This window comes from Megalops cyprinoides, chromosome 21 (genome assembly GCF_013368585.1).
Source record: "Megalops cyprinoides isolate fMegCyp1 chromosome 21, fMegCyp1.pri, whole genome shotgun sequence".
NCBI classification, from domain to species: domain Eukaryota; kingdom Metazoa; phylum Chordata; class Actinopteri; order Elopiformes; family Megalopidae; genus Megalops; species Megalops cyprinoides.
Genome location: NC_050603.1, coordinates 3,657,960 through 3,678,819, shown reverse-complemented (window position 1 = coordinate 3,678,819; position 20,860 = coordinate 3,657,960). Strand labels below are relative to the sequence as shown.

General features: G+C 46.2%; 1 protein-coding gene across 8 annotated transcripts; it reads left to right on the top strand.

Moving 5' to 3' along the window:
* The first annotated feature begins 440 nt into the window (after positions 1-440).
* rxrba (retinoid x receptor, beta a) lies at positions 441-17,397 on the top strand. 8 transcript variants are annotated; one of them, XM_036555099.1, is made up of 14 exons: positions 441-537; positions 1,445-1,512; positions 3,115-3,344; positions 4,502-4,528; positions 5,475-5,628; positions 6,405-6,584; positions 8,510-8,533; positions 9,375-9,535; positions 9,902-10,031; positions 10,427-10,559; positions 12,575-12,616; positions 13,189-13,280; positions 13,585-13,690; positions 14,073-17,397. In XM_036555099.1, the coding sequence occupies exons 2-14, from the start codon at positions 1,497-1,499 to the stop codon at positions 14,218-14,220; spliced, it is 1,443 nt and encodes a 480-aa protein (XP_036410992.1). In that variant the 5' UTR covers positions 441-537; positions 1,445-1,496; the 3' UTR covers positions 14,221-17,397. The 8 variants fall into 8 exon arrangements, with proteins under 8 accessions (XP_036410992.1, XP_036410991.1, XP_036410994.1 ...); XM_036555098.1 differs by lacking the exon at positions 441-537 and adding an exon at positions 780-905; XM_036555101.1 differs by lacking the exons at positions 441-537; positions 4,502-4,528 and adding an exon at positions 780-905.
* The last annotated feature ends 3,463 nt before the right edge of the window (positions 17,398-20,860 follow it).

The following is a 20,860-nucleotide window of genomic DNA, read 5'->3' as shown; positions in this document are numbered from 1 at the left end:
TGTCTTGTAGAGATCTGCGATAAAACGCAGTTTGAGAACAGGAAGTTTTCTTCATTCAGAAGGCTTTGGTTAGCCCAGATTAATTCATTACGAAATAATCTGGAGAGCCACATGGAATTGTTATAGCAGTTTAATCTAATTTCAATTCATGTTATATTTTGTGATGTATAATTTATAATATATTTTAATTATATATAAGTGCCGTGGCCAAATATATTGCGCAAACGCAATATATTTCCAAAGAGGACATTTTCTTTTAGATTCTTCATGTTATTCCTAAAAATATCTTCTGAAAATTCCATGTCAATTTTGTAATAAATGAGTGAAATTTCTAGTATAATACAGGATTATATGATAATACGGGATTATATTACATGATGTTCCATCCGACCTTCATTGTTGTTTCTGGAAATTGAACTCTTAGAAAAACAACCTAAACTTGGCGGACCTGCCATCCCGTCGCAACATGGCCTCCCTCTATCGGTAGACGACCGAATTAACAGCTAGCTACTTTGGCATTTTGAACACGCAGAACTAGTGAGTACTAACAATCCTGTGCGATGTTTCAAGAACAAGTCTACCACTCCGATCTTAAATTATTAGGTGAGATTTTTTTAAGGCAGTATACATGGGGAACAAATCAGTGCTCATTTGAGCCGTTCGCCCGCCATTTTGGCTCTGAACTTTTGCATGCATGATATCACACCGGCGGAGCCAAAATGGCGTCCCTTTCGCCAATCTTCATCTCCATCAAGTACAGTTTCCTATCAGAGGGGGGAGGGTCGACGAGGCGAATACTAGGGAGAGGAAGATCGTAGGCCTAGTTTCTCATTTTTTGGTGCTCTGTTCATTTTGCAGAAATTTCATCGTGCAGCTGATAACGCAGTAAAAACCACGGCAGCTAGGTATCCCAGTTAATATTTTCAAGCAGCTTGTTAGTTAGTACAGCTTCCTTTTTGTGGATTGTGCAAAACAGACCTGACTAGGGTCGCCAAGCTAGTTTGGTAGCAACACATCTTTAGATTACAGTTACCAGGTGGCTAACTAGCTGGCTAGCTGCTGCGTGTGTGTGATGTAGTTGTTAGCTTGCATAGCTTTTTTTAGCTTGTCGGGGCGTGTTTCAGATAGCGAGCTATTTACTTGACGAGTTTAAGTCGTTAAATAATCACTTGTCTGCTTAACTAAGTGTCTGTGGGGAAAAGATTGATGACTAGCATCGCTAGTTAGCAGCATTGGCTAACAAATCGGTCGGACATGAGCTCCATTAAGCTGATCCGCACCGACACTGAACAAGCGCTCAAGTAGCACTTTGATAGCTCGCTAGCCACCGTGTTTATGCTTTTAACTCAAGAAATATTTTTGTTAGTTTTCATTATTATTTGGTGCGCTAAAAGTCAATATTTTACCTAAAGTTTGTGTTGTGGCCTGTGTCCGCGGTGTTTAGTTTAGCCCCTTGCGGGAATTGAGAACGTCGGATCTGCTTGGGGACCTCCGCCATGGGCGACAGCAGAGGTAAGAGTCCAAAATTTATTGTATATTTATTGTATTGTTGTGTATTTATGGACAGTTTGCTTTGTTAATAATTTATTTGCTTGCACAAAGCGGGCGAGTGCAGCGAAATCGTAAAATGGTGTAAGTTAGCCAGCTAGCATGTGAGGCTAACGCTAAACGGATACAGTACAGTACTCACCCGTGTGAAATATCTAGAAAAAGCTGTCTTTTCAGTCGTTGTTTGGTATGTGTGTTAGTTACCGAATTCATAAATGGTTAACTAATCGGTAACTGGGTCCGTTGATAAGTTAGAAAACTAGTGACCAAGATACTTTTTTTAATGACAGAGAAGGAAAACCAAGCTTTATGATTGCTTGTAAGTTAAGCTTAGCTACCTAGCTAGCTAGCGTGCATTCCCGTTCTTAGGCGTAGGACGTTTATATTTTGTATTGTTAGACGATCCACATTAATTTTAACGTTGGTGACTCGTCTTAGATACGAAATATTATAGCTACGACTGTTTCCATTGTGGTATGGTGTTTGGGGCTTAAGGACAAGAGGTTTTATGTGGCATACATTTGTCTTGTTGCCGTGATTGAACGGGACCAACACGGTGTGATGTTTGGTGATTGTTTTTTTGTTTGCTTTATTTCAGAAAAAGGTGCAGCATTTGTTGTTCCTTTGAAAATTCAAAGGAAGGTTGTTCCGTTTATTGACCACAGCTTGAATTTGCAGTAAAATGGTCCGGCAGTTGATATGTGTGTTTTGTACAATCTTGCAAAGAAATCACAATGAATACAAAAATAGTTAACGTTATGACCCTTTTTACGATGAGAAAACTTCACACTTTTTTCTGTAGTTTCTCATTCTCCAAACCCAGAGAAGTCTGTTGTGATGGTTCGCTATGCAAATGATCAGCGTGGACCACAAGGCCACATGGTTTGATTGTAAACAAAGGGGGCTGTACGCTGTCTTGTTAGCGGGAGGGCAGATATAGACTCTGGTATTATGGGTGAGTGGTATTGAAGTGGGGGTGGGTTGCCAGGTGCCATTTCGTAAATTGCACCTCGATCTGGAAACATAAATCGAAATTTTCTCAACACGATGTGGAATGGTGGTCAGCGTTCTTTCAGGTTGCCGAAATTTACGTGCACACTGCCTCAGGGTTGTTTCTTTCAAGCAGCGTGTTTGCAAGCCACCATTCATTTTACATTAGTTACATTACTGTCATGTGCAGACGGTCTTATCTGTGGAGAGCGACTTAGGTGGGTTACAGTTTTACATGTTATCCATTCATGCAGCTGGATATTTTACCAAGGCAATTCTGGGTTGGATACCTTGCCCAGGGGTACAGTTGCAGTGCCCCAGTGGGGAATTGAACCAGCAACCTTTTGGTTACAAGCCCTGTTCCTGACCACTGTGCAGCGCTGGCATGCCTATTTTAATTTGTGCTGTAGAGAATGCTGGGAAAGGCTGTTCCTATTAGATTTTAAAAATCACAACTCCGTTACATCAGCTAAGGATGCAGCTTAGATTAAACCATGTGCAAGCTGTAATGTACCCAGAATTCCATTGGTTTTGTCTGAGACCTGATGTCCCGCCTCTCTCTTCCCCCTGCGGCAGATTCGCGCAGCCCAGACAGCTCCTCGGTCTCTTCCCCGCCCTCCGCCCAGCGCTCGCCCCCATTGGTGCCCTCGGCCGCCGCCATGACATCACTGCCACCCATCACCTCCGCCGTCAACAGCCCCATCAGCAGCATGGGCTCGCCCTTCTCCGTCATCAGCTCCTCACTAGGCTCGCCCTGTGTGCCCGGCACGCCCTCCGTAGGCTACGGCCCCATCAGCAGCCCACAGGTGAGTCTCATCCGAGCCCGGCTACAGGGTTGCCAGGCATGCTCGTTTTATTTCCAGGTTCGGAGAGTTTTTACAGAGCTCTGAGCACAGAGGTCACCAAACGTTTACCTGTCTTGTACACAAAAGCAAACAGAAACCAACAAATTGAGAGTTTTGCTTTTTGTGAGTTCGTTATACAGGAACAAGAAAGCATGCAAAATGGAAAAAAGAAAGTACAAATGACAAAAGTGTGTGTAAGAAAAAAAAAAAATCTAGCGAATTTCCTTATAGGTAATCTCCCTGTCTTCCCTCAACACATGACTTCTGTCTGTAAAGAGTGATTTTTGGAGGGAAATCTGTCAATTTTTTTGATCTGAGGAGTGGAATGCTTTTGCCTAGCACCAAGATAAAGGAGAACTGAAAAGGTTCTGTGTAGCAGCTTGTGGGGGGAAAAGCTGTGAGTGACTTTTGGTGTCTGCTCAGTCAGCCAATATGTTAGTGGTTTAAAGACAGTTCTGTTTCCAGGGCTAGTCTTATACCATCCATTACATTACATTACATTATTGTAATTTATCAGGTGCTCTTATCCAGAGCAACTTACATGAGTTACAGTTTCATTCGTGTATACAGCTGGATATTTACTGAGGCAGTTGTGGGTTGAGTACCTTGCCCGAGGGAACAACAGTAGCGCCCCAGCGGGGAATCGAACCGGCAACCACTTTATTACTAGCGCTGCTACTTACCAGCAGATGCTCTTATCCAGAGAGACTTGCATAGGTTTGCATTTTATCCATTATAATATCATAACCCCCCAAGAAAACAGCATTTGTCCTTTCAGTGCAAAGACAGGAATGCACGATGTGTAACTGAAATAAAATAATTTCAAACACATAGGTTAATACGGCATAATTTTTGTTTAGTGGCTCTGGCCAGAGGCCATCAAAATACTGCAGATATTATTTATGACTTGTGTGGCAGACACCCTGATCCAGGGAGATTTGCATAGTTTACATTCTTTCATATCATCCATTTGTGTAGTTGAATGTTTCCTGAAGCGTTTGTTGTCCGCGTGCTCACTTGAACAGCAGCCCAGCTGGGTTCTGTGTGCGTTCTGAGTCCCTTCCTGTGCCCCTCTCTCTCTCTCCCCACCTCTTTATCCTCCTGTTTTTACTCCACAGATGAGTGTGTACTCCAGGAGTTCAGAGGTGAGGGATTGCGCGCTCTCTCTGCCTCTTTCTCTTTCTCTTGCTTTCTCTTCGTTTTTCTTCGCCTTCTCCTCTTTCCTCTGTCGTTTTTCTCTTTCTCATCCTCTATCTCTCTCCCACCCAGCCACCCACCTACCACCTCATAAATGAATCAAATACAGATGCTGATGAGTGTTTGCCCCCCTAAATCGGTGGTGTTTAGTGAGACGCGTCTGCTGTGGGTCCCCCTCTTCTGATTGCATGGTGACGTGCTTAATTGCAGATTGAGGAGTGAGAATGTTGTAGCTGTTGCCTGGGCAGGTGACATCTGAGACGGTGCTGCAGGTGGTGAATTTAATCAGCGCACAACGTGCTCCTCTGTGCATTTCTGCATTATCTGTCAGATGCAGGCAAATCGTGCATGCTTTGATTCCCTGACATGCCCACAGCCTTACTGATTTACCCCTGGCGGCGTTTATTTAACGTGAGGTGGGAGGGGTGTGATTTCGAAAGTTCTGCTGTGTGCCGTGTCTTGGGATGTGCACTTTTCAGTCCTGAGAGGTCTCTTTCGTGCACCTTCACATGGGAGAGGTCAGATTCATACGTGTGAAATGCCAGCTGTTTACAGGACGGGCCTAATTCTCACTTTAATCGCTTTCCTCCATCTCTCTCCACCCCCAACTCCTCTCTCTGTCCTGCTTCAATCTCTCCATCTCTCTTCCCCCCCTCCTTCCTTTTTCCTTATTCTGTTACTCACACTTTCTCTGTCCCTTCTTTTGGCCCGCCCGCTCTCCCTCATGCTTCTCTTATCTCTCCCCCCACTGTTTCCCCTTCACCCCCCTCTTTTCTCTGTCCTTTCTCTCTTCTCTGCCCCTGCTCCTCCCTCGTCCTCCGCTCTATCCCCCTCTCTGTTGCCGCTTGTGTCCCTGTACCCGACCTCCCCCCTCCACCACCACCACCACCACAGATAAACTCCACGGTGTCCATGTCGGGGCTGCACACCGTCAGCAGTTCGGACGACGTGAAGCCCCCCTTCGGACTGAAGCCTCTGTCGTCCCACAGTCCCGGGCCCATCGCGTCCCAGAAGCGCCTGTGTGCCATCTGCGGGGATCGCTCCTCTGGTGGGTTTCCGGAGCGAGAGGGGGATCCGAGGGGAGGGGGGCGGAGGAGCAGACAGGCAGTAGGAGTTGAGTCATAAATGCAGTGCTTCCCAGCAGTAGCCAGATCCAGCAGCTGTGGAGTGCCCTTACAGTGATGTAGCACTGGCGGCCCCCCGTGATCAGGGTGCAGTGAACACTAGTGAGACTCCGTGTTCATGCAGTGGACTCTGGGATATTTGGCGTGAAGCAGCAGGTGGAGAGGAACAGCAGGTTTTAGTTGAATCTGGGTGTGGTCCTCTGCTATGTATAGTAACCATCCACTGTTTAACACCCTTAAACACTAACTTCCTTTTCTCTGTTTTGCTGTTTCCTCTTCACCCTATTCTCCCTCTCCCCTCTGTGTCCCTATCCTTCCCTCACTCTCTCTCCCTCGTTTTCTCCCCCTCTGTCCCTCGTTCTCCTCTCTGTCTCCCTGCCCCCCGTCTCTCCTTCATTCTCTCCATCTCTCTCTCCTCCTCCTCACTGTCTCTCTCTCTTTCTCTCTCCCTTGCTCTTTCTCTCTCTCTCTCTCTCTCCCTTGCTCTCTTTCTCTCTCTCTCTCCCTTGTTCTCTCTCTCTCTCTCTGTCTCTCCCTTGCTCTCTCTCTCTCTCTCTCTCTCTCTCTCTCTCTCTGTCTCTCTCTCTCTCTCTCTCTCTCTCTCTCTCTCTCTCTCTCCCTTGCTCTCTCTCTCTCCCCCTTGTTCTCTCTCTCTCCCCCCCCCCCCCCCCCCCCCCCCCCTCTCCCCCTCTCCCTGCAGGGAAGCACTATGGAGTGTACAGCTGTGAAGGCTGTAAGGGCTTCTTTAAGCGCACTGTGAGGAAGGACCTGAGCTACACCTGCAGGGACAACAAGGACTGCCTGGTGGACAAGCGGCAGCGCAACCGCTGCCAGTACTGCCGCTACCAGAAGTGCCTGGCCATGGGCATGAAGAGGGAAGGTGAGGGAGAGGGGGCGCCCAGCGTGTCAGGCACCTGCTGTTAATCCTATACAAACATTAATGTGCTGTCACATTAAACACACAATACAATGTGTGTGTGCACACTAATATTACACTGACACACGCTAATAGTATACATACAGTAATATACTTTAATAGTGTGTGTACAGTGTAAATATTATACCGACACACACGCTAATAGATAGAGAGATAGAGTACTTTATTTATCCCCAAGGAGAAATTTCATGCTAAACATGTAGTATATACACACTGAAACTGTTTATTTTATATATATATATATATATATATATATATATATATATATGTGTATATAAAAACATACATGCAGACACACACACACACTCTGTGGGACATACACACTGGAATAGAAGTCAATAGATGTGTAAGTCTGATATATATATATACACATATATACGTTCATTTCTTTAATGTCAAATGAGACCCAAGAAGTGTAGTCTAGCGTCCTTTCAAGATGCAGTGTTAGAAAGAGGGGATAGAAGGTAGAAGTCTTAGAACAACAGTCATTTTGGTTTATTGTCAAAGTGGCATTCTGTCTGTGAGAACTGGGCTGGCACTCAGACACTATGGGCTGCAACACCTTTGGGCCTTTATGCTCTTTGCTGCCCCTAGTGGTAAAGCACTGCTATCGCAGGACCTGCTTGCGTGGGGACTGGGTGAGTAAGGGGAGCCATCATCATTTCAAAGCCTGCTTCCTCCGGTCTCAGCCAAACACCTAATGCTTGCTTAAACCTCATTACTCACAGTTCCTTAGAGGTCAGAGTGTCTTAGTGGTGATACTAAGCCCACCCTTAACTATGGATTATACAGACTGACCCAGATAGAGGTTGTGCAGAGACACAGATATGGTTCCAACAGTGATTTGCGTGTTAAAACATACTGGTTATCTCACACGCTACATGTGTAAAACTGAGTAACACTTCACTACAAGCAGACTCACTGAGCTGTCATAAAAAAGACTTGGCATAGATAACCCTGTTAAAAAAATACATATATTTATATGTTATTCATCATTTTGTGTATGTTATGTATGCATATGTATACTTTAAGTGGAGTAAGTTTACTTTTTAATTTGTTTGGTGAGCAGTCTGAGGTGGAGTTACTAGGCCAGTAGGACTGTATTACATGTGTATGACAGGAGCAAAAGGAAGTTTAGTACGCAACAGCTGGTTACTCAGCGTAGAAGTCATGTGACCGTGCACATGGTGCTGAGCGTTCATCCTAAAGAGCAACCTGCATGTGTCATGCGAATGTGCATACAGACGCTAATCTGTATGATCGACGTTTCCTTTTATAACTGGTCTGGAGGTGCTGAGTAATGAGCTGTAATGTTGAGGATAACTTTTACCTTATGTTACATTATTGTCATTTAGCAGACGCTCTTATCCAGAGCGACTTACGTAGGTTACAGTTTTACATGTTTTCCATTCATACAGCTGGATGTTTACTGAGGCAATTGTGGGTTAAGTACCTTGCCCAAGGGTACAGCAGCAGTGGCCCAATTGAAGCAGAAACCTTTCGGTTACGAGCCCTGCTCCTTACCACTACGCCACTCTGCTGCCTCCAGTTTTGCCACACACTGTGCCTGCCAGGGCTACCCTGCTCACACCTCACAGCACGTCAGAGCTCACTAAGAGGTTGGAGGGGGCAGGTGGCTGCTCAGAGGGGTACACGTCCCGGCTCTCGGGCGTGTAACTGCTGTGTAAAGCTTTGATTTGTCAGGGGAGGGAGGTGGAAGGGAGGGGGGCTGGGCATTCGAAGGGGATGGAAAGAACGAGCAAAAGAGGCAGAGAGAGGAGAGGGAGTGATTTGTCGGAACTAACCCCTGTCCTCCCTCTCTCCCTCTTTTGTTTCCTCTCGTTCTCTCTCTCTCCCTCCTTCTGTAGTGGTCCAAGATGAACGACAGAGATGTAAGAACAAGGGAGGGAGCAGAGGGTTGTGTGTGTGTGTGGGTTTGGGTGTGCGCGCTTGCATGAGTGTGTGCGTGTGTGTGTGAGCGCTTTTGTGAGACACTGCGTTTTGGGGGGTTAAATTTTAGTCTAGAATTTAATTCTAGAGTTTCATGTTAATCCTCGGTAATAGACCAACGAGTGTAAGGCTGAGGCCTCATATCCAAAAATGGATATACAGATATGCACCTGGCTAGTGCCAGATTTCTGTCAGATTTTTATCAAACTTCTCCACATGCAAGTGCACTTGCCCTGCTTTGAGGGTTTTGATTTGTTGGAGCAAGTTATCTCCTGACTCCGCCTCCATCTGGATTATAATATCTAGCACAGCAGTAGATCATAACTCCTTTGATGAAGTCGCTGGAAGGAGTCTAACCTTTCATCGGCAGTCATGGGTTACATTGAGATTGAAACTGAGGCATATCTGCACATCTAGTCCAAGTATTTCTTGTGGAGAACTGCACCAGATGGGCAGTTTCTCTGTTATTTATCAGATACAGCTTTGTTTTATAACTTTGTATGTTACACAAGACTTTAGGGCTGTCTTTAAAAGATCCCTTTTGATTAAGCAAAAGTCGCCCTTCTCTGCTAGTTCCTTCACACACACACACACACACACACACGTGCAACACGGTTGTGTACGGTGAGCATTTGCCGGAGTGGTCCGCTTCTGAGAGTTTGTGTCACTGCCTGGGAGAGCGGAAGAGCAGACGAATGCGTGGCGGCTGGAACTAACCGGGAAATGTATATATCTGTGTGTGTATCTCTCTGTTTCTCTCTTCTCTCCCACCCCTCCCCACAGCGGTGCAGGAGGAGCGGCAGAGGAACAAGGAGCGGGACGGGGAGGTGGAGTCCACCAGCGCCGTCAACGAGGAGATGCCGGTGGAGAAGATCCTGGAGGCCGAGATGGCCGTGGAGCAGAAGACGGAGCTGCACGCTGATGGGAGCTCAGGGGCCAGCTCGGTGAGAGGGCTCTCCCTCCTGTGCTCCTCTCCGTTTCTCTGTCTGTCTCTGTGTCTCTTTCTCCCTTTGTCTTTCTGCCCGTCTCTCTTTCTGCCTCTTACTCTGTCAGCTCTGAAATAGAGGTCTGTCCAGCCTCAGTGTTTCAGCCTTTTGTCTGTCTCACTCTATAAAATTTTTCACAGCAGTACTGCTCTATAAACTATCTGGATGGGTGAGCCAGCTCACCATGTTCCCCATATCAGCCCATCCATACCCTATAGATCTGTTCTGGGTTGTACGACAGTTTCAGACCTTTGACTTGTGCAGCTGCCTATACCCTGTGAGGTGTGGAACTCTTACCCTCTCTCTTGGCCGCTCTCCCGCCAGCCCAACGATCCGGTCACCAACATCTGCCAGGCTGCGGATAAGCAGCTCTTCACCCTGGTGGAGTGGGCCAAACGCATCCCGCACTTCTCCGAGCTGGCCCTGGATGACCAGGTCATCCTGCTGCGTGCTGGTATGGACTCCTCTTCTGTAGTGTCTGTTCCTGTGTGGTCTTTCTGTGCCTCTGCCAGTGTAGCTCCCCTTTACTGGTTCGGCCCAAACCCATTCCTGTGTGACCACACCCTTTCTCCCCTTCTGTAGTCTGAAGTCTTATACATGGTTTTTGTAGCCACTCCTATTTTCTTCAACCACTCCCCTTTTATAGCCCCTCCCCCTTTCTCTAACCTCATAACCCCAGCAACCTCCATTCTCAGGGTTGTTGCAAAAACCTTGCGTGTGTTAAGACAGCTCAAAATCCTCCAGAATCGTGGCCCTGGAAGGCTAGGGTTGAGTTCCTCCATGAGACTCAGAGAAAGACCTAAAACCCTGTACCCTCTCCCCTCCCCCCTCTCCCCTCCTCTGTGTCAGGCTGGAACGAGCTCCTGATCGCCTCCTTCTCGCACCGCTCCATCACTGTGAAGGACGGTATCCTGCTGGCCACCGGCCTGCACGTCCACAGGAACAGCGCACACAGCGCTGGCGTGGGAGCCATCTTCGACAGGTAACCCCGCCCCCTGGCCGCCACACGCCTGCACAACCTCCGGCAAGCACCATCTCTCCCAGGCAGCGCTTACACACCTACAGAGGCGCCCCCTTGTGGTAGCATTTCTGTTTTCCTGTACAAAATTTATATTTACATTTACAAAATGGACGTGTAGTTTGTGGCAGTCCTGTTTTACTGTGGGGCAGATGCTCCAAAGGGGACCATTGCAGCTCAGTACACTGAGATTTTTTTAAAGATTGTTAGGATTTATTAGTGTGAGGGTACACAGTGTTCACCCTGCAATAATCCTGTCATTGAGGGCAATATTCATTACATTTAGTCGAAAATGTTCAAATTTAGCTCAGTACATAATGGACACGATTACTGAGATGAGAGAAGTTATAATTTAAATGCACTGTGCTTCAAAGAATGAGGTGCAAAGTGGCATTTTAAATGTGGAACCTTGACCTTTGATAGTTTTTGGTATGGTAGTACATTTATTAATTAATACACTGTAAAAGATTTTGCCATAGACAGAATGTTTACGATGTGTCCATCGCCAATTTTGTGCCCAATTTTGGGTTAGCGTATCCTTACTCTCACATTATTAAAATGCACATCAATTGGATATATACTGTGTTGGTATAGTAACTGAAGCAGCACAAAAGATCATATAATCATAGCAGCAATTTCCAGTCAGGCATGCACACACTCCCAAAAATCTGGTCAGCTTCCCCAGAGACAGTGGCTGTTTCTCAAAGTCAAGGATGCTTCCTTGGTAGGACGGGTCCTTCAGAGGCTAGGCAAGACTCCTTCCTAGCATTCGGTGAACAGGTAATGGAACAGTCTAGCGAGTGTGCAGGTGTGCATCGTTGGAAAGATCCCGCCTTCAAATCCGTGCCACAGACTATTGTACGTGCGCATAGGATTGTGGGTGCTTTAAGGATGCTGAGGATACACGCTATGCATCCTTGAAAATTGTCTGAACAAAGGACTCGGTCCTTGGCAGAATTCGAAGGATCCTCGACATCGGAACAGTCCTCCGGCGGGATTCGATGACGTAGCATCCTTGAAATGCAGCCGTTAAGGATCCTTCCTTGACTTTGAGAAGCAGCCAGTCTCATCATCCCTTGATCACTGCCATTTCTCAGGAGTCTGATCTAATAATGGTCACAGCGGGAATATCACTGTGATTCTTGATGATATGAATCATCATTGATCACACACTAATTGCATTGTTATTCATGGTTTTGGGGACATTCTGACTGCAGGGGTGGCAGTCAGAGCTCCATATTTGCAGTAATTTGAGCGCGTCTTGGAGTTGCCCGCTGCAGGCTTCTGTTCCAGTGCTTTGCTGCTAGGTGTGTGGTGTGGCTGTGCTTTACATGCGGCTTTGAGAAACCATGTCAACCTCTCACATCCACGTTCATCGTGATTTCCCTTGCAGTGCTTGCTAACATGCAGTTTCTTTCCCTTTTTTTAACCATCATCTCTGTGATTTATGTCAAACTCAAATTTAACCTCAAAATCAAAAAAAACTTTCACATTTCATTTGATTGTCTGTCTCCAGTCCCCATGGTTGTGTGACAGCAGGGCAAAGTGTCTGTGTAGTCACAGTGTGGTATGTTTTTATTATGTGAGTAACAGATCATCCAGTAAGAAAAGACTGAAATTCAGGTTTCACAATAAAAAGGTATACATTGTGCATTGCGAAATGCCTGTTAAAGGAGGCATGGTGGAAGTTTAGATGAAAAGGATGTGCTGCTTTGAAACTAGGAATTGATTCATGCATTCAGGGCATTTTATGAGTTTCACTCGCTCTCTGCAGCATGTAACACAGGCCTGATAAGAGTCTGTCGCCTCTCCCACCCAGAGCTGGCCCCTAACACAAGCGGACTCTGCCCCCTGTCGCTGGGAGCCAGAACTACATTTAGAAAAAGCGGGTATTGGGACTGCCAAATTTATGACAATGTAATAACAATGTAACTGCAGTGTAATGACGTTGTAATAACACGTTGTGATTGGATACACAGGGAGAGTGCGCACAGTGCTGAGGTTCGGGCCATATTTGACAGGTAATGACACCACTCCACAAACTGCCACTGACACCCTGAGAGTTTCTCACACAGTACGTAACTGTAAGAGATGTTTCTGCTCGTGAATGTAGCAGAAGGGGAATAACCTGGGACTCAGGTAACGCCTGCTGGCCGTGTGCTCCGCTCGCCGTCTGTTTGTGTTGACGTCTCTGTGTCGGAATGCACGCTCTCTGGCCGGGTGCGTGGGAACGCTTCGCAAAGGGAAAGACAGGGTGCAGTGATTTTCCGTTTGCCTCGAAAGAAGTCCTGCCAGAATTTTTCATTAGCATAACAAGGAAGGAGGAATAGTGTTTCATCATAACAGAAGCTTTTTTTTCCATTTGGAATTTTGATAGAAAGATAAACGGTAAATCATTTCCAAAAAAAACGTCAGTCCATTTAACTACATCTGTATTGGGATGATGTGCTAGCTGGCTCTTCTTTCCTTTGTGAATCGGTTGCTGTACCCATGATGGTGAGTGGTTGGGTGGGGTAGTGCACATAGTAACCCTGCCCCCCCCACCCTTCTCTCTTCCTCTCTTCCTCTCTTCCTTCATCACTCTCTCTTCCAGAGTGCTCACAGAGCTGGTCAGCAAGATGAGAGACATGCAGATGGACAAGACAGAGCTGGGATGCTTGAGAGCCATTATCCTCTTCAACCCAGGTATTTATGTCATGATATCTAACGTGAACCTGGGTATTTATGTCATGATATCTAACGTGAACCTGGGTATTTATGTCATGATATCTAACGTGAACCTGGGTATTTATGTCATGATATCTAACGTGAACCTGGGTATATATGTCATGATATCTAACATGTACCTGGGTATTTATGTCATGATATCTAACGTGAACCTGGGTATTTATGTCATGATATCTGTTGTCAACCCAGGTATTTCTGTCATGATATCTAATGTCAATCCAGTTATTTATGCTTAGGTATTTATGAGTCTGTTGTCTTGCAGACGCCAAAGGCTTATCGAGCCCCAGCGAGGTGGAGCTTCTGAGGGAGAAGGTGTATGCATCCCTGGAGGCCTATTGCAAACAGAGATACCCCGAGCAGCAGGGCAGGTACTGAACAGAGACACCCCGCGGGGCATTTACAGACAGTAAATCCCTGCTCAAAATGTCATTTACAGGAGTAGCAGTAAGTGTTTGAAAGCTAAACTGGGGCTGGTCATGTGCGGCTCACGCTTATTAAACGGCTCTTGACAGGGATGTGTGATGCACAGTATCGAACTTTTCTCCGCACGTTGTGCCATGTTGGGCCACGCTGTTTCTGCTAAAGCTGACCACACAGGCGCTGTGTGCAGTTATGGGTTATCTTCAGGGATAGTTTGTGACTGGAGCAATGTGTCTTCTCTGTTGTGCACCAGTTACCAAATGTTCAGGACTGTCCGGTCGTGTGACCCCTCTCACCCCTTCCGCCCACCCCCTCCTTCTTCCCCTGCAGGTTTGCTAAGCTCCTCCTCCGACTTCCAGCCCTGCGTTCCATTGGCCTGAAGTGCCTGGAGCACCTCTTCTTCTTCAAACTGATTGGCGACACTCCCATCGACACGTTCCTCATGGAGATGTTGGAGGCCCCCCATCAGCTCACATAGAGTGGGCGGGGTCTGGTATCTGACAGGGTACCGCCCCTACACCACCCCACCGCCTCCACCACCCCACCGCCCCCCCCGACCCCAGTCCTGCACAGTGTCTGCTGGTTTCAGGTCTCCTCCCCCCTCCTCCTCGATCTCCCAGGTTAATACAAAGCTCCCACAGACACCTGTGCTGTCAAAACTATCCGCTTCCTTTTTTAAATACATTTGTTACTCAGGAGGTGATGTTAAATGCAGCCATATGGATTTTTTTTGTATATATAGAGAAACAGTTGTGTCCCTCACTCACTGAGCAGCTCCCCTTGAGTAAGGACTGTACCTTTGTTTTACCGCTAGATGGCGATTAAAAAACAGGCATGCCGTTATTCTTGCCTTCATTACTTTTGAGGCTGCTTGTACAAAGAAGTAGTTTTTGGTGTCTAGACTCCATAATCCATTTTGAGGGGCCGGCCTGGTGAACCAAGTAGAATGTTGTCATCACCTTATGAGTGTGTCAGTGTAACTAGAGCGTTACACAAGCCCACGCCTACTCGCACCAGAGGAGAGGGTAGGGTCCATATGTCGGATGACACCGCTCACTGCTGTGGGGTGAAACACGTCACTGATTGGCTCGGACGCGTATCATGGGGGCGGATACCCCTTTTCTGCACCCCTTTGATTGGCTCAGCAGAGCAGTCACTGGTCCTCCCAGTGATAATTGGTTTACTTTCATTGTCTAAAAGATGGGCCCAGCCTGGGGGGGGGGGCGGTTAATGTTAACCTAGCTATTTACTGCACTCATAAAATGAGTAGATGTTGTGTTTGGACACTGAAGTCCAGAGCTGTGCTGTTGTTGGCCACCGGGGCAAGCACCCCTGTCTGTTTGGACCAACCAGAGCAAGAACCGGGGTCCAATAGGCAAAGCACCACAGCCATGTTTTGAACGGGGTCCGAAAAGGGGGAAATTACTAAGCTAAAATGTGCTCTGTACCCTCAAGCCCTGGACTACATGTCCCATCATTCCCTGTGAGAAACGTTTTGTGGCAGCTCTGCCTGTTAAACATAGCCCTAGTGTTTTTTTTCCTATGTGAAGGGTATGCATTATTTTATATACCCGCAAGGCTTTTTAGACATGACCGTCTGTTACAGTCTGAAGAGATGCCCGTTTGTGCTTTGTGTTTCTGGGCAGACATTTATCAATCCCCACTTTCGCTGACTCTCCAGATTCTCGCACATTAATCGCTATTCGCTTCTTTCCAGTCGTGTCCGCTTTGTTGACTGGAAACTGCACTACCACGCCAACAGCAGGGCAGATCCCAAGCATCTACAGCGGAGAGTTACCAACGTTTCTGAACTCCAGGCCACCGGTGGAATATACCACCTTCCTGCCTGGCTCGGGGGTGGGGGGCTAAAACCTGACAGCACCAGGGTTAAGGGTGTCTGTGGAAAACCTGCCGAGATGAGCAGAGGAATTCAAGCCCGCTTCATAGTTTTTTGGAAGCCCAAGGCCATTGGGCTTAAACCAATGGGCACACGCATTGACCACCTCCTTCAGGATAGGGATATGCTGATCTATGCATATTGTACAGCACGCACACACACACACACACACGCGCATATAAACACACTTGAAACCCACGTAAAGAAGGAGGAGCTTATACGCAGCAGGCCACACACAGCTTACTGATGGACAGCACTGAGGGGGTACAATAGTGCAGGGCACACTGATTTTGGGCAGGATTAGGGGCCTTCCCAGGCCTAAACTGAGTTGGGCTTTCATTTTCAGTTGTCCAGAATTTTGTCATGGTGGTTTGGTCCAGATGGACCCAGTCTCCACCCTGTCCAGCAGGTGTGTTTGTGGTACCATCTTGCTGCTTTGAGACTGAAACCGGACCAAGGCCCGCCCTGGTGACGCTGGTCCAGGGTTGGACCCTTCTGTGATGGTGCTGGTCGGACAGACAGGGTTTGCAGCGTGGTGCCCCCTGTTGGAGCATGCTCGGCTTGCGCAGAGCGTGACCGCGGCTGGGCAGCACTGTGATAAATGCCCACAAGGCTTTCAGGCCATCCCAACATTGGGATAAGGCTGTTACAGGAGAGGACTCAGACAGGACAGCTTCGCGCAGCCTGTGTGCACTTGCTGCTACCACGCCAAAAGCACCACTGTTCTCTCTGAGCATGTTGGACTGCTAGGCACCAAAACTGCCCAGGGTGGGGCCACTCTTTGAGTATCTCCACAACAACATGTATCCGTTCACAGTTGCAGCTCTTTGTCCATATGGCATTGCCAAGTTCAGACAACCAACCAAGCAGAGAACACTTACGAACATTAAAATACATACACTGTACACATTTTGTCTATAGATGGAGCATATTTTTTAATGGGTTCCATAATACACAGCCATGCAGTATCAGATGTTGAGTATCAGTACTCAGGTGCTACACAGAAAGTACAGACACGCTGACGGACCCACACATGTGCCTCTGCCGCACAGACGTGACCCGCACACACCTGGAGCGTACACCACACACTCATACACCCGGCCCGGTCAGAGTGGGCAGCCACGCAGATACCCTCGCTGCCCCGGGTCCCCTTTTTCAATCCAAGCCCAGTGCGTGCTCGTGTGTGAGATACCAGCTTAACTCTCCCTTTTTCCTGCACAGGCGTTCTTCGTTAGAGGGGTCTGTAGCCAGTCCTCTGTGTAGGGAAGTGAACACTCCTCCTGTATGTAGTTTATACATAGAATTTATTGGGTACTGTGCAGACCTAACTGGGTGTTCCGGAATATTGTACATACTGCATATTATTAGGTACAGATACTAAAAGAATTCCAGTCGAGCGGTGCATGTACGTTACATACATAGATGTATGTATGTAGGTGAGCGTGTGTGTGTGTGTACAGTCCCTCTTTGTGTTGTAAATGTTGAACGGAGAAGTGACGACCCGCTTACGATTGGTCGGCGTGAGCTGTACCGACTGCAGGTTCCGGAACAGAATGCAGGCAGTGCTGAGCAGGATTGCAGGTTTTTTCTTTTTTCTTTCCTTTATTTTTTTTTCATTTTTTTTAAATGATCAACGAGCTTTCCACCTGATTTCTTGCTCAGAGGCAGGTTTATACCACTCTGCCGGCAGTGTTGACTTTTGGCTTCCTTTGTTTGAATGTGCTTGACACCGCCCTTCCAAAAAAAAAAAAAAAAAAATTAATAAATGAAGACAGAGTTGGGTCCACCTGCTTGTAGTTGCACTGTTCTCCGTTTGCTTCCGCTAGATCACACCCCCCCCTCACCCGTTAAAGTGAAATCTATTTGTGTAGGATTTAAAGCTTTCTATGAAACAGATTTATTATGTGTAACAAATCTATAAAGGTGGTCTTTGTATGCTGATCGTGGTCTAGTCTTGAAGATGGACAACTGAACAAATTAATTTTAGGGCCATTTGTTTATGTGTGTTTCGTATGTGTTTAAAAATGCACACACCTTTTTCACAGTAGGTATGAGTGTTTAGAGGCCAGGGTATGAGAGTATGTGAAAAGGAAGTTGACAGAGAAGGTCTGTCCACTGATTGGCTGGATCAATCACATGTTTAACACCCTGGCCCCTCCCTTCAGCCTTGAAGTTAAATGCTCTGTTCAGACTTTCTGATTGCAGTTTGTTGGGGCCGGATGGCTGAATAGTGGGTCAAAGGTTTGTGTGTATCTCGTCCTCTTGGTTTGTCATCCAGAGGTGGATGTTCACAGACTGCACTTGTGCACAGGTGACTCCACCCACATGTGGGTGAAAGATGTCTCCGGCATCCATTTATGTAGCCAAGTCGTGGACACACTCGTGAAAACACGAATCTCCGTCTTTGTGTGTTAATCACGGCTTCCTTTTGAATGAGTGACAGCTGTGTGCCTGGTTCCCGCACACAGCCGGCAAACGCATAAAGAGCTGGGCTGTGGGGTGGATGCTGGCTGGGCTAACGGACAGAGCGATGGCCAAAGCTGAGACTTCAGCCAACCTCTGCGGGAGGAGACGGGCATATGGGGAGAGGCAGTGAAACTGCAGGGGACAGCTACACTCTCTTTGGAAGCACTGTCAGCTCTCCCAGACCCAGGCCTCCATCTGAATACTTTAAGAAGGAGGGGAAAAAAAAACAAAGGAGATGTAAATGTATGAAAGGAGAGGAAATGGGCAGTTATTAGAAAGAGAGATTCCCATCTGTGACCCCCATGAGAAAAGCCGCTTCACTGTCTGCGTCTGACTCCTTCCTTTCACTAAGTTTATTCAGAAGTCTAAAGCAAATACATACATGCACACACGCACACACACCCTCTCATGTGTCATCTTCATCCCCCCCAATGTTTATTTCTTCCTGTTCTTTGTATTTCCAACTCCCAACATAACTGTGGAAATAATAGACTTTTGTGTTTTGGGGTAAGCAAGGAGAATATGAATGATTACTATGGCTTTTGGTCATTAAATCTAAAACTGTTTCTGTTTGTTGTATCTTGTCAAAGTAAAGGTTTTAATACAGTAGTCGCTGTGTTTGACTTTTCTGTCGTGTGTGTGTGGGAGGGGGTTTCTGTGGAGGTTTCGCGTTTGGCATTTCAGTTTAGCTTGTGCTGAATACTGTAATTTCAAAACTTACATGTTTTGTGAAGTCCAGCTGGTGAGACAGCATTGAGATGTTCTGGTCCTTTTAACTGTAGTTGAGTGTAGTTGATTTTAAGCAGGATTTTGAATGCCATGTTAATTGTCTGAAAATATATGCCAAATCTGTGAAATTTGGAAAAAAAAATGTTCTGTAAATATACTGAACTCCTTGTCTTAAAATACTGTATACGGACACGTACTGAATACTTATTTTAAAGTTATTTAGAGATTATAAATTGAATTATAACATTTCTTAGCTTTTTAGCAATGAAAAATTTGTCGACAAAATAGAAACGTTTATATCACGTATTAGTAAACGGTTTCCGCGGAGTGAGAAAAGAAAGCGTATTGTCCAGTGAATGGTATATCCCGAATGGTCTCCCGGGTCCCCTGTGCCAGGTGATGGGATGGTATGGTCCTCAGTCCAGCAGGACCCCCGGGCCCCGAGTGACCAGTGGCGCAGTAGTTTTGCTGCATAGCCACCAGAGGGAGCACTGACACACGCCCGTCGCACCGAACCGCAATATACCCCGATCTCACTGCGCATTGAGGGGCTTTACTGTAATCGCAGTTTGTCCCTCCTTCCCTCTCTAAGTTGTGTTAATGTATGGCAATGTGTCTGTATTAATGTGTTATTTTCTCTCTCAACACCCCGCCCCTTTCTCCTCCCTCTCTCGGATTCAGGGCTCGAATAGCCATCCACAAAAAGACGATACTTTTCTCTATATTACAAAACGTTTTTAAAGGGACATGCATAACTTAGCCGAAAGATTTGGGGGCACATATTTAGAATCAGTAATTATATAACTTTCGTTTTAAGTATTATCTGTCTCTGGCAGCACACTATCTTTTAAACGAATGCCCTGTGGAAAAAATTCTGGACACATTTAAGATAAGATTTTGTCATTTAAAAATAATGTTAACGAGCGAATCGTTTTACAGTTAAATATATCCGCGCTTAATGTTGAACCCAACATTGCTGAGTTAAAGCTTTTCAACTAGTGCTGTTGAACCAGTCTTGTATGAATTGATAAATCGTTAAATTTGTGTATTAAGATTGCAGTTATATTGAAAGCAGTTATATTAATCGTGTGTTTATTCAGTGATAAGTTCAAGCCAAACGCACCAGGAACGAAACCTGAGTCTGCTTTAATCAACCAAAAAAAACCTCACTTTGGCAAATGAGTATCCGGTAGCATTGTATGCAATACTTTTACCCTTTAGGGCGCTTAGAAACAGATCTAAACTCCGTTTATTGCGTTTTCTTTCGTTGTTATTGTCATTGCTCTGTGCTTTTAAGTACGGCGTTAGACTGGACTGGAAATTGTCTCTGTTGGCGTGGAAAAATGGCAAAATACGGAGACGGTCTATGACTAAAACTGAACAAACCTCTTTCACGTTGTTTTATTTCCCTGGATGCTAGAAAGAAATCTTAGTTTAATTTTATTCTTAGTGCGGACCTTCCTAATTGTTCACCGTTTCCTCCTCGTTATGCCAATGACGTTTTTATTCAAAATTCCAGTTACTTTATTGAACTAACACTTTACATCATAAGTCTGCTGTCAAGAAATGTTTACCGTTTGAAAAATGAACTGAAACTCTGTCTGTTTTTACATGGATGTCTAAGCAGCCAGAGGACATTCTTTAGGTGTGATTTATTTAAATAATTATTGGTGACTGGCCGAGATTTGAGTCGGAAGGAAAACGTGAGGCCACCATCCTATTTTGGAGTGGAGTTTAAACATAGCCGTATTGTGAAAGGTGCGCCTGTTGTTCAAATTGCAACCGTTTGGGGGAGTGCGCACAATAACTTCTCTGTTTAACGTGCGCCTCTCCCGTACAGACCGGCTGAAGTCCCAGGTTTTCAACCGAGTGTGAGGGCCGATTGATTTGTGCGTGTGAATTTCTTGAGTGCGCCAACGACGCGAATACAGCTTCAGCTCAGCAGAGCAGCTCGTAACTTGTTCTGATATGGTAAGAATAACCCGCGTATCTCTTTTCGGCTTTTCAGATTTCTTTTCGTATCTGA

Excerpts from the sequence above, each read along its gene's own strand:
- rxrba (XM_036555099.1), top strand. Across the intron at positions 4,529-5,474 it reads TGTACTCCAGGAGTTCAGAG|ATAAACTCCACGGTGTCCAT; the intron begins GTGAGGGATTGC and ends CCACCACCACAG. Across the intron at positions 5,629-6,404 it reads CTGCGGGGATCGCTCCTCTG|GGAAGCACTATGGAGTGTAC; the intron begins GTGGGTTTCCGG and ends CTCTCCCTGCAG.